The 11668-nt window shown below is 65.4% G+C and overlaps 1 protein-coding gene across 1 annotated transcript; it reads left to right on the top strand.

Annotated features, from left to right (window-relative positions):
- Nucleotides 1–3015: 3015 nt before the first annotated feature.
- Nucleotides 3016–11415, top strand: PMEL (premelanosome protein). Its single transcript, XM_067529916.1, has 12 exons — nucleotides 3016–3094; nucleotides 5501–5638; nucleotides 5807–5953; nucleotides 6658–6798; nucleotides 7393–7554; nucleotides 7806–8204; nucleotides 8288–8749; nucleotides 9100–9222; nucleotides 9699–9792; nucleotides 10129–10331; nucleotides 10567–10654; nucleotides 11064–11415. Exons 1-12 carry the CDS (start codon nucleotides 3031–3033, stop codon nucleotides 11221–11223), a joined length of 2181 nt encoding a protein of 726 aa, XP_067386017.1. The 5' UTR covers nucleotides 3016–3030; the 3' UTR covers nucleotides 11224–11415.
- Nucleotides 11416–11668: the final 253 nt, after the last annotated feature.

The raw sequence follows: 11668 nt of genomic DNA, 5'->3' as shown, positions 1-11668 counted from the left end.
CTGCCACAATCCCAGGAAATATTGCAGGTAGCATTTAGCGCGTGGGAGAGGACCGCTCCTCTGGGGGACTTGGGCCGGTCTGTGCCGCACTTCCCCCATTAAATGAATGCAGATTAAAGGGCTGGACCCACACAAGACAAACACTCGTTCTGCTTTGTGCTTCCGTGGGGCTTGGCGCTGAAGATCTCAGAATACTTGCCCAATAGTAATGAATTAAGCTTCGCAGTCTTCCTACGGGGTTGGTGTAAGCGCTTCAGGGGCAGGACGGTTTTTAGTAATGGGTATGGACATTGGGTGAGCAGATGTCCTGATTGTATAGGGACAGTCCCGATACTTGGGGCTTTTTCTTATATAGGCGCTTCTTACCTCCCACCCCCTGTCCCAGTTTTTCACACTGGCTATCTGGTCACCCGATCTGGACAGCACCTAGCACAATGGTCCAGGGCTGCACCCCTGGGCACTACTGCAAAGCACATCCTAAATAAACCCATTTTAGGATGGAAAGGCTGAGATGCAAACAAGTGAAGCGATTTGTCTCCTGTCGCACGGTGAATCAGTGGTAAAACTAGGCCTAGACTGATATGCAGTCTCCTACTCTAGCCATTCGACCTTACTCTCAGAGGTGGGAATAGAACCCCGGAGTCCTGACACGCCAGCCCCTGCACTAACCACTAGACGATACCCCTCCCTAAGCTGGTTGATGCTGAGAATATAACAAGAGCCTTTCTCTTTGAATCTGGACAAACCAGATCTCTGCTACACGAGTGACACGTGACCAGTGACCTAAAGGAAACATGGAATGTAACCTGAGTTCTTCCAAGTGCTAAGCATTGTACCCTTGGGCGAAGGGGGACGTGACATTCCTAGGGGACAATCTGGGCTGACGGACAGCGGTGGCCCCTCATCTCCTTCTGCCACAAGGTCTTGCCAAGGCCAGGAGTTTACCGGGGTTCGGATCAGGGTTTGACGTTCGTACGGCTGCCCCTTTTGCTGAGCAGTAGCAGATTTTGGGGCCTTCTGGGGCATCGGTTTCATGTCAGGAGCAGAAACTCGCGATGCCGTGAGGTATTTCCTCAGTGTGACCTGTTTGTTTGCAGCAGGTACAAAGTTCCTATTCCCTTGAGCAGAGGGAGGAGCAGAGGGCAGCTTTCTGTGCCACATTTCAGAGACCCACCGAAAACCTCATGGCAGCTTCATTCCACTCCCTTCATTTCACGCCTAGGAAACTCTACTCCCAAACTCCTCCTCTGGGGCCATTAGCCACCAGCTCCCGCCCTGCTGCCAGCTCTCATCACCAGGCTCTGTGTGGGAGGAAAACAGGCTAGTCAATTTCACGTTGGTCCCTGGTCAGTTTCAGGACCGCCCCAGTTGCAAACCACAGCTGGGGAAGGTTTATAGCCCTGCAAAAAGCGACATTTCAGCTGCAATTGTAATGAGTCACAGAGAGTTCTGGTCCGGGACGGTTCTGAACAAAATTAGCAGATTGGGGTCCCCCAAATTACCAGCCCTTGTTCTACTAAATGGCAGTTCTGGTGCCCCTCACTTTGCCCAGATCTCCTCCCATGTAGCCGGTGATCAGATGTGTCTCCTTTACATGCCCCAGCTATCTGAGCCCCCTGCACACGGAAGTTGTGCTGGTTTAATGTAAATGGGTTTGAGAATGGGTTTAGTGACCCCAACCCTCCCCGTCTGCACCCCTACCTAGCGATTCTCTACTGGATCTGTCGGTTTAGTTTGCGTCTATAAATCATGGATACATGCTAAACCACCAGGTTTAAATCCAGTTTTAAGAGTATCCATTAGCAAAGCTGCATCGGTTCAGTTTAGATTGGCTTTAAAATCACACCTCAAATTAAACAGGTGAAAGGCTGTGTGCTGACCAGGGCTAAGGCACTAGCGTCACAGGACATACGGCTGGAAGGCACCTCCAGTGTGATCAAACTCCGGCTTAAAACTAGGTAGCCTCTTGGCCCCCACTTCTGCCATTGGACGGCTGTCCTGGCAAGCCCTCACGGAGCTTCAGGAACACAGGATCCATCCCAGTCTCTGGCCGGAGCAGCTAGTTCAGGGGGAAGGTTTAAGAGAGCCAGACGCTGACTGTCATGGAACTGGCTGCCCGCAGAAGACATTTCCTCCTACCCCTTGTGGGCAAGAGACTGACTTGTGTTCTGGAGCTGTGAGGGCTTACGGGCCTGATCCAACCTCCCCTGAAGTCAATGGGAAGTTTCCTATTGAGCATCCTCCATGCACCCGCCGTGGCTAGTTAGATTGTAAACTCTTTGGGGCTGGGACTGTCTTTTGTACAGCACCTGGCACAACATTCTCAGCCGGGCCCTCCAGGCGCTCGCGTCAGACACACGACCGAACTCCAGACACAGCCCATTCTGCTTGCTTCCTTTGTTTCACTCCGCTAAGCCGTTGGCTTCATTATCTTGTGGCAGTGAGTTCCGCCCGCTAATTCTCTCTCCGCGGGTGTTTTGAGTTTCCGCTGGTCCCTTTGCGACGTGCTGTGGCTCCTCGCGCCCGTATCGGGGAGAGGCGGGAAAAAAAAGCAGTTGGATGCCGAGGCCTTTGCAGAGTCTGCCCTGCTGAGCGTCGGAGGGACTCGGCATTTCGCCCCAAGATCCGGTGATGAAGTTTGCATCACGGGCTACTTGCCCCCTGCTGCAGTTCTGTGGTGATTAGAGACCCTTTCTTCTGGGAGCGGAAACCCGTGTCTGTTCATACACACACACACACACACACGCACACACATGCACACACACACACGAAATTCCAGGCTCTGTCTGGGAGGCAAAACTAGGGAGGCCCCATTGTGCTACAAACACCGACTTGTGACTGGATCTTACGCACACTCACTCCCCCCCTGCCCCCCCCGGGTGGGGGGGACTGAGATTTCATGAGCTCGTGCCAGGAAAGTGGGCGGAGCTATGCAAACGAGGGCCCCTTCTTATACGGGGTGGCGGCGGTGCTTCGCCTCTCTGCCCTCGAGGGGTCCAGCAGCACACACAAGGCGGGTGCCAAGGCGTGATGCAGACCAGCTGGTTCTTGGTTGCCGCCTGTGCCCTTCTGGCGGCAGCTGCAGCTCACAGCAGTGAGTAGGGTCCCGAGCCTCGGGGTTAGCAAAGGACATGGGGGGGGGGCAGGACCCAGCCATTGCAGGGTCGATGCCCAGCGCACGTCGTTCCTCACTCCGCAGCGCTGAGGCTGCTACCGATAAAACCCCAGCGTCTCCGCTAACGTCCAGGGGCTCCTCATCTGCCTCCAGGGACCGGGGGGGGGATCTTCTGCAGGAAGGGTTGCTGGGGGCATTTATCTGCCATGTCCTATATCAGGGGTTCACACTGGGCACCCCAAACTAGGTGTTGGGACTCAGTGACATCCCCTCTCCCCTTCCCCTAGTGCTGAGTGGGGGGAAGGTCCCAGCCGGGTGGGAGAAGGGCCCTGGGGGTTAGCAAAGGGCCCCTTGCTTAGCTGCCCCAGACCCCCAGCTGTGCCCGGAGCTGGCAGATCCTGGAGAGGGGGTGGGGGGCAGGTTTCTGGGAAGATTAGGAGCTTTTGGGTGCGATGATGCTAAAATGCAAAGGGACTTTAAAGTCTTGTCCGGGAGGGGCGGGAGTTTAGACAAATGACTACACAGCTGCCCCGGGGCGTGGGGGCAGATCCAGTGATTCCAGACCTAACGGGCGCCTTAAACGTGAAAATCCTGAGGGTTTTTTCCCCCCTCCCTAAGGGAGGGAGTTGGTAGCGTAGACAGACAGACAGACAGTCCCTAGCTGGGTCGGCCACCCAGGGGTGGGGAGTAAAAGCAGAGAAGGTGCTAGCCCACGGGTGACTCCCAACAAGAATATTTTGGGGCCCCCCTTTACCCCTCCCCTAAAAATACTGATTGAATTATTTCTGCAACCCAGAAAATAGCCCAGCCCAGGCTGATATCTGCTCCAGGACGGCCAGGCGAGCTAACCCGCTGGGCCCAGCGTCTGGGGGGGACTCTGCTGGGAGGGCTGAGCCCTGTGTGGGGAGATGGGGCAGCAGCTGCCGGGTAACGTCCCTACCGCTCATTGCGCTGTGCCAGGCGCAGGGGTGGCCCCTCTCCCCCAGCCCACCCCCAAACCTTACAAGGACCCTCCCCCCACCTACCTACCATGGCCCTGCAGCCAGGCCTCTCCCCATCCACTGTCCCCACCCCACCCCCGCAGCCCCCACCAGCTCCCATGCTTAGAGCTAAGGCAGCACCTGCAGCGGGGGGGGGGGGGGGGGGGCCTCTGCTGGGTCTTTGGGGCACGGAGACGTCGCCAAGGGGCCTGCAGGGGGGAATTCTTAAGGGGGCAGGTTTGGGGCTGGCGGGGTCTCCCCCAGGGGCTGCCTGCAGCCGCAGCCCCCTCCCGAAAGCGTCATTTCACAGCGGAGCTGAGCCTCACAATGGGGGTCACAGGCAGGCCCCCCTGCCTTACAGCTGGGGAAACTGAGGCACAGAGCGAGCCAGGGGGCACGTCATACAGTGAGTCGGCCCCAGAGCTGGGGCCCCAGGAATCCCGACCCTGCGTTCTAACCCACCATTCTCACAGCGCCAGGCAGAGAACCCAGGAGTCCTGACTCGCAGCCCCCCCTGCTCCAACCACTAGACCCCGCTTTCTTCACCCCCAGAGGGTCATGCTATCCAGACGGGCATTTGTCTCCTGCCTCAGCAAACCCTCCCTCCACCCGGGGGGGCTGCCTGGGCCTGGGGCGAGCCGGACTGCAGCGCTGGCCCCCTCCCCACTGAGTGGTGGTGCACCAGGGTGTGGACCGTGCGTACGTGCGCGTGCGTTGACCCCGCGCTGGCTGGGGCATCCTGCGCCAGGAGCTCAGCTGAGAGTCACATGCAAGGGCTCGGCCGAGGATTTAGCGGCCCATGTGACGGATTTTGCCTGGAGCCCCGGGCGCCGGCCGTCACATGCTCCCCGCGCAGCCAGCCGGGGCTCTGGGCCGTGGGCGGGACACCGCCGGGCTGGGCGCCCACACTGCCCCGGCTGGCCATGGAGCCCCATGGACCCGGGGCCTCCAGGAGCCTGGGGGGGGTGGCGCGGGGCTGAGGCGTAGCGTCGCCCCTCTCAGGCGTCCCGGCTGGAATCCCTTGGCCTGCCAAGTACGCTCAGGTTTCTGGGGGCCAGGCCCGGGTGCCCCCTTCCCACCGCAGCTCTCACAGCCTCTCATTCACCTTACCCGGGCCACACGCGAGCGGGGGCTAGAACCCAGGAGTCCTGACACAACCTACCCCCCTCTATCCCCCGCTCTCACCCCCCGGGCACCCCCAGTTGTCCTGGGTTCCCACCCCCGCCCCCAGCCTCTGGGCTGCACTGGAGCTCTGGTCTAGCCCGGTCCACCCTGCCCAGGGACGGGTCTTTGCACCCCTGTGGTGGGGGGATCGGGGCCAGGGTCCGGCACTGCCAGCCGGGCTCAGGGACTGGGCCAGGCCCCCGGCTCCCAGCTCTGGCTCGCGGATCCCGTCTCTCTCCAGGGGCCGGCAACCGAGGCCAGGGGAGCAACCGACGGAGCCAAGCCTGGAACCGACAGCCCGCGGGCCAGGGCTCCTGGAACGCCCAAATGTACCCCCGCTGGCCGGAGGGCGACCCCAGGCAGCGGGACTGCTGGAGAGGTAGGGTCAGCGCTGTGCCACCGGGGGCTGCGGGCCGGGAGTGAGGGGCACCAGCAGAGCTGGGGGGGTCGGGAGTGAGGGAACACGGCCGGGGGGGAGGGGGGGAAGGCTGCACCCCTCCCCCGATGTGCATCCCACCAGCCGGCTACCTGCCCTTCTCCCTCCCAGGCGGCCCCGTGGCCTTTGACATCCGCAACGACGCCCCCACCATGATGGGCGCCCGAGCCACCTTCACCATCACCCTGCGCTTTCCCGGCAACCAGACGGTGCTGCCCGACGGCCGGGTGGTGTGGAGCCAGAACTGCACCGTGAATGGTGAGTGCCCCCAGTCCTGTCCCCCCAGCTCCAGACGGGCCCCACGCTCTGGCCCAGCTCCCCAGCGGGCACCAATCCCCGTCGCCAGCCCCAGACCCTGCACTCGGCTGGGGGGGCTCGGCTGGGCAGGGGGCGGTCTGCACCTGGCAACTGGCTCTGCCCCCAACCTGCGGATCAACCTGCCCCCCAGGCCCTGCAGACGTTCAGCCCCCCCCCACACATCAGACCAGCCCCCTCCAGCCTCACCTCTGCGCCCTCAGTGGCTCTTCACCCCCCTCTGCCCCTCCCCAGGCCGGTGTGGGTCAGGAGGTGGGAGTTGCTCACAGGTGGGTGGGTGCTGGGGGGGCACCATGAGCTGCTGCCCCCTCCCCTCCTGTGCCAAGGGCTTTGCTGGCCGAAGGGCGGGGCGGGGCGGGAACTCTGCCTGCCACACCGCTGATTGGTCGTGCAGCCCAAGAAGGCAGGAGGGGGACGAATCAGAGCAATCCCCCCCAATTGCTAGCCCCCTCCCGCAGAGCTAGGGCTGGGACCCAGGAGTCCAGGGCTCCCGGCACCGCTGCCCAGTTCAGAGGCTGGAGCGAAAAGCTCTACTTTCCGTTGCCTCCCATTTTGCCCCGAAGGTGCCAGTTCTGGTCCTGGGGGCATGTTGCCCCCCCCCACAGCCCCAGGCCATGCGGCGCTAACTGCCCCCTTCCCTCCCGCAGGGACCCGGGTGATGCCAGGTGACGACGTCTTCCCAGAGCCGCCAGGCGAGGGCCCCGCCGGCATCTTCCCCGACGGGCAGCCCTTCCCCGCCGGCGCCCGGGGCAAGCACAGCATGTTCGTCTACGTCTGGCGGACCTGGGGTGAGAGCCGGCCCCCACGCCCCAGCCTGTGCCCGCCGCCCGGCCTAGCTCGCCCCAGCATGTCCGGGGCTGGCTGCTGGGCCCCGCTCCACCCTACGGACACCCCCAGATCCCTGGCACAGGGAACCCTACAGAAGCCTCCGCCCTACCGGCCGTGCTGGTGCCGCCTGGACCCCGGCGCTCCACGGGCAGAGCTCGTCCTCGCTGCCCCGCATTAATCCTCCGCCGCGTCGACGCGTCAAAGCCCCGAACACACTTTACCCAGTTCCTGCGCCCAGCGTTTCCTATCGTTAGACCAGAGGGGGAAACTGAGGCACGCAGACCCAATCACAGTCAGTGGCGGAGTTGGGAATACAATCCAGGAGTCCAGGCTCCCGGTAACCCCTCCCCCACTGTAACCAAGACATCCCCTCCCCCCAGCGCTGGGCTTGGAACTCAGGAGTCCTGGCTCCCAGCCCTCTGCTCTAACCACTAGACCCCACTCCTGACCTCACTGCAGGGCCCTCTCCGGTGTCTGTGTGTGCGTCTCCCCCACCCCACCAGCTCTGCATTCCCTCCTGCTCCTGACCTTGCCCCCCCTCCCCCCCCCCACAGGGCAGTACTGGCAGGTGGTGGACGGCCCCGTGTCGCTGCTGACGGTGCAGACGGCCGGCGTGCCGCTGGGCTCCTACGCCATGGACGTGGAGATCTACCACAACCGCGGGCGCCAAAGGTTCATCCCCCTCGGCAGGGCCACGTCCCAGTTCAGCATCACGGGTGAGGCCCAGCCAGGATGGGGGGGTTGGGGGGACTGGGGGCTCCCGTGGGGGGGGTGCTGGACGAGTCTCACCCTCGTCACCAGGTTGCTCGGGCACTACAGGTGCCATTTGCCCCCCCCCTTCCGCCTCCCCCTCCCGGTAGATTGGGGGGGGGAGGGTGGCTAATTTCCACCGGGCCTTGCGGGGTGAAACCTGGGGGGGGGCCCCTGGCACAAAGACCTGGAGGCTCCCTGACTCCCCCCCCCACAGACCAGGTGCCCTTCGACGTGGACATCACCCAGCTGTTGGACGTGGATGGGACCGACGGGCGCTTCGTGCGGAACCGGCCCGTGGCCTTCAGCGTGCGGCTCCACGACCCCAGCCGCTACCTGCAGGGCGCCGACCTCTCCTACTCCTGGGACTTCGGGGACCAGAGCGGGACCCTGATCTCCCGCGCCAGCGCCGTCACCCACACCTACCTGGACGCTGGCACCTTCCGCCCGCGCCTGGTGCTCCAGGCCGCCATCCCCATGGCCTCCTGCGGCAGCCCCTCGCCGGCGCCGGTCGTGGACCCCACCGCCGCGCCCAGCCCCTCAGCGCAGCCCACCACCGCCTCGGAAGCAGCCAGCCCGAGCCCCACGCAGACCCCGGGCCAGGCGCAGAGTGGGGGTGAGTGGCGCCCGCGTCCCGGGGCGGGCTGGGTTGCGAGGGCGAGCTCGGAACCGGCTGCAGCTCTTGCTCTCTGCCCGCAGTGCCCACCGCCACGGCCCAGCCCGCCACGCCCACGGGCCAGCAGCCCGCAGCCGGAACGACCGCCGTCCCTGCCAGCCCCCTGGCACCCACCACAGCTGCCACCCTCCCTGGCGCTGCCACCTCGGCCGCCGACGGGGCCGCAACGTCCAGCCAGGCCGTGGAAACCGGCACCCTGACCCCCGGGGCCGTGGTCACCTTCGTCAGCGACGGGTCAGACCTGGCCGTGGTGTCTGCGGATCCCCCGCTCCCCACCTCCGCCTCGCCTGCTGGAGACCTGCCGGCCACCGGGCCACCCACGTCTGCGTCCTCCGTGGCCAACCTGCCGGCCACCGGGCCACCCACGTCTGCGTCCTCCGTAGCCAGCCTGCCGGCCACTGGGTCACCCACGTCTGCATCCTCCGTGGCCAGCCTGCCAGTCAGCACGTCCAGAACCGTGGCCACTGCTAGCCCGGTAGCAGCAGGTGGGTGCTGGCCAGGCATGGGGCGGATGGTGGGGTCCCACGGGGCTGACCCAAAAGGCCCCTGCTCCCCGATGATTTTGGGGACCCAGCTTGGGGCTCATCTCAGCCAGCTGGGGGCAAAGGGCTCCCTGCGGATTGACGCTGATCAGGCCCCGCTCAGAGCCCTGGGTTCTGGAGCCCTGGTGCACCAGGGGGCGGATGCCAGCGAGTCGCGGCTGTGCCCGAGGCTCGTGGTCCCAGGCCCAGCTGCCATCACGTCACGGGGGGATGGAGCCGGGCCCCGCCAGCGTTGGGCGTCCCCCGGGTGGGCAGGGCCCGGGCGTCTCCCTCTCAGCCTCTCTCTCTCTCAGCAGCCGTGCCCGTCGGCACCGTGGACGCTGCCACCGAGGTGCGGGTGCTGGCCAAGCGGCAGGTGCCCACTGGCTGCCTCCTCTACCGCTACGGCACCTTCTCCACGGAGCTGGCCATCGTCCGTGAGTCGGGGGGGCTGCCCGGAACCCAGGGGGGCCAGCGAGCCCAGAGCCCCATGCAATGGGGGGGGGGCCCTGCTGGCTCAGTCCAGCCACTGGGAGGCGGCAGACCATAACGCTCTGTGCATTGGAGGGTCCGTCCCAGTCTGGGGGGCTGGGCTAGGGAGGGGGCTTGCGGGAGTGGGGGGCTCCCTGGGGTTTGTCTGCACTGAGATCCACTCCGGCTGGGGGAGGGTGCCCTATGCCCCCCCTGCGGTTGGGAATGGGGCCCAGCACTGGGACCCCCCCCCAGCCATTCCTATTTTCCACCCACCCCCCTATCCCTGGACCAGAGCAATGGGCACCACTGGGGCAATTTCCCTGGAAAGGGGATGCAGCGGGGAGTCTGTTTCCCCGGGAGCAGCAGGGTCCCTGGGTCCCACCCGGCCTAGGCTGGCGGGGGGCACCATGGCCCCAGCTCTAACGCCCGCCCATTGCAGAGGGGATCGAGCGCGTGGAGATCGTCCAGGTGGTGCCGCTGGCCGCGGCGGCGGGCGAGGGCGCCGTGGAAGTCACCGTGACCTGCCAGGGCAGGTAGGGGAGCTGGGGAGCAGCACGCGGGTGGGCATGGCTCCAGCTGACGGGGCGGTTCCATGCCCCAGCTCCACTCCCCGGGACCCAGAGCCCGGACCCGCCCTGGTGCAGAGCCGCTAAGCTGGGCTCTGCTCCGCCACGCGCCGGGGGGGATCCATCGGGCCAGGCTGCCCGCAGCATCGGCCCCAGCACCTGCGGAGTCTGGCTCCCAGGGGCACCTGGCCCATCCCGCCTCCTGCAGGTGCCCCCCCAGCTGTGTGTCCATCCCCCCAGGGATGGCCCAGGCCCCTCTCCCATGGCCGCACCTTACCTGCCCCCTTTTCCACCCCCCCGCAGCCTGCCAGAGGAGGTCTGCACCACGGTCTCGGACCCCACGTGCCTCACGCCCCAGCAGAGCGTCTGCAGCCCCGTGCCGCCGGCCCCCGCCTGCCAGCTGGTGCTACGCCAGGCCTTCAACCAGAGCGGCCTCTACTGCCTCAACATCTCACTGGCCAACCCCGCCAGCCTGGCCGTCGCCAGCACCCAAGTCAGCATCGCAGGTGGGGGCCTGGGTTTGGGGAGGAGGGCGCGCCTGGGCAGGTGGCTGCACAGAGTCAGCTGTTCCCGGGGCCTGAGCCAGATCCCCCCTGAGCTCTGGGCAGTTCGGGGCCCAGGCATTTGTGGGACGCCCCCCGCTGGAGCCGGGGAGGGCAGCAGAGAGGCTGGCGGGCCCCCTTGGCCTGGGTTCTCGGCCCCCAGCCCTGCGTCACCGTTGCCTGTGTCTGTGCCCTACAGGTGCTGATCCAGCCGCCCGCAGCATCAGCCTCGCCGTGGGGGTCGTGCTGGTCGCTGTGGCCGTGGGTGCCGTGGCCTACGCCTGCAGGTGAGACCAGCGCCTGCCTGCGCCGCGTCCCGGGCCCAAACCCCCCCTCCCCCTCCCCTCCCCGAGCCCAGCTCGGCGGAGCCCGCCCCAGCGCTGCGCTTTCTCGTTCAGCAGCACCTAGGAGCCCAGCTTGGATGTGTCCCCCCCCCGGCCCGAGATCTGGGCCCCCTGGGCACGAGCCAGTCCCCACCCACCCCACAGAGCTTCCCTGCTGCACAAAGGGAGGGTTATGAGTGCCATGACAGATGGGGAAACTGAGGCACAGTGTGTCAGTGGCTGAAACGGGGCTAACCCGACTGCCCTCCATGGAGCCAGGCCCCGGGTGATGTTTGCGCGGGGGGTGGGGGTGGGGGGGGGTGGAGCCAGCCGGGTAATGACACCCCCTTCCTCCCTCTGTGCCCCTTGCCAGGCGTGTGAAGTACAGCCCCCTGCGCGCAGGCCCCAGCGGCAGCCTCCTGCCCCGGGCCTGGCTGCCCGGCCGCCCCGTCCTGCGTCTCTTCCTGCGCCAGGCTTTCGGCACCGCGCCCACCGGCGAGAGCAGCCCTTTGCTGAGCGGCAACGTGGTGTAGAGACGGCAACGCCCCCGCAGCGCCCGCTCCTGCCATTCGGGGTGGGGGCTGGGACGCCCGACGCGCCCGGCCCCACAGCCCCCCAGCCTCGCGGCATGGTGGGAAGGAGGGAGCCCTCCCCACCCCCCTGCTCCCTGCCCCGGCTGGCACCCCACCGCTGGGCTGCCCTGGTCCTCGCCACCCATTAAACGCTCCGACTCCACACACGTCTGCTTGGTTCTGTGCCGGGCAGGGCAGGTGCCGGGCAGGGCGGGGGCTGGGGGCGGGGGCTGGGGGGGTGAGATAGTCAGCACCCCAGTCAGCCAGCTGCCCCTCCACTGGGGGTCACGTCTAGCACCCTCATTGCAGTGGGAGAGCTACGCCGAGGGGCAGGGACTTGGAACCCAGGCATCCTGCAGCCTGGGCTGTGACCCCTTGAACATCCCCTCCCCACAACTGGGAGTAA

The sequence above is a fragment of the Emydura macquarii genome, unplaced genomic scaffold (assembly GCF_026122565.2).
Source record: "Emydura macquarii macquarii isolate MOO-44397 ecotype Brisbane River unplaced genomic scaffold, CSIRO-AGI_Emac_v2 contig_2994, whole genome shotgun sequence".
NCBI classification, from domain to species: Eukaryota; Metazoa; Chordata; order Testudines; family Chelidae; genus Emydura; species Emydura macquarii.
Note: the sequence above shows the minus strand (reverse complement) of the source record. Positions and strands in the feature narration are given on the sequence as shown.

Bases quoted from the DNA above. Each gene is read 5' to 3' on its own strand.
- PMEL (XM_067529916.1), top strand. From the start codon at position 3,031: ATGCAGACCAGCTGGTTCTTGGTTGCCGCCTGTGCCCTTCTGGCGGCA. The intron at 3,095-5,500 runs GTGAGTAGGGTC...GTCTCTCTCCAG, and splicing joins GGCAGCTGCAGCTCACAGCA to GGGCCGGCAACCGAGGCCAG. The intron at 5,954-6,657 runs GTGAGTGCCCCC...TCCCTCCCGCAG, and splicing joins CCAGAACTGCACCGTGAATG to GGACCCGGGTGATGCCAGGT.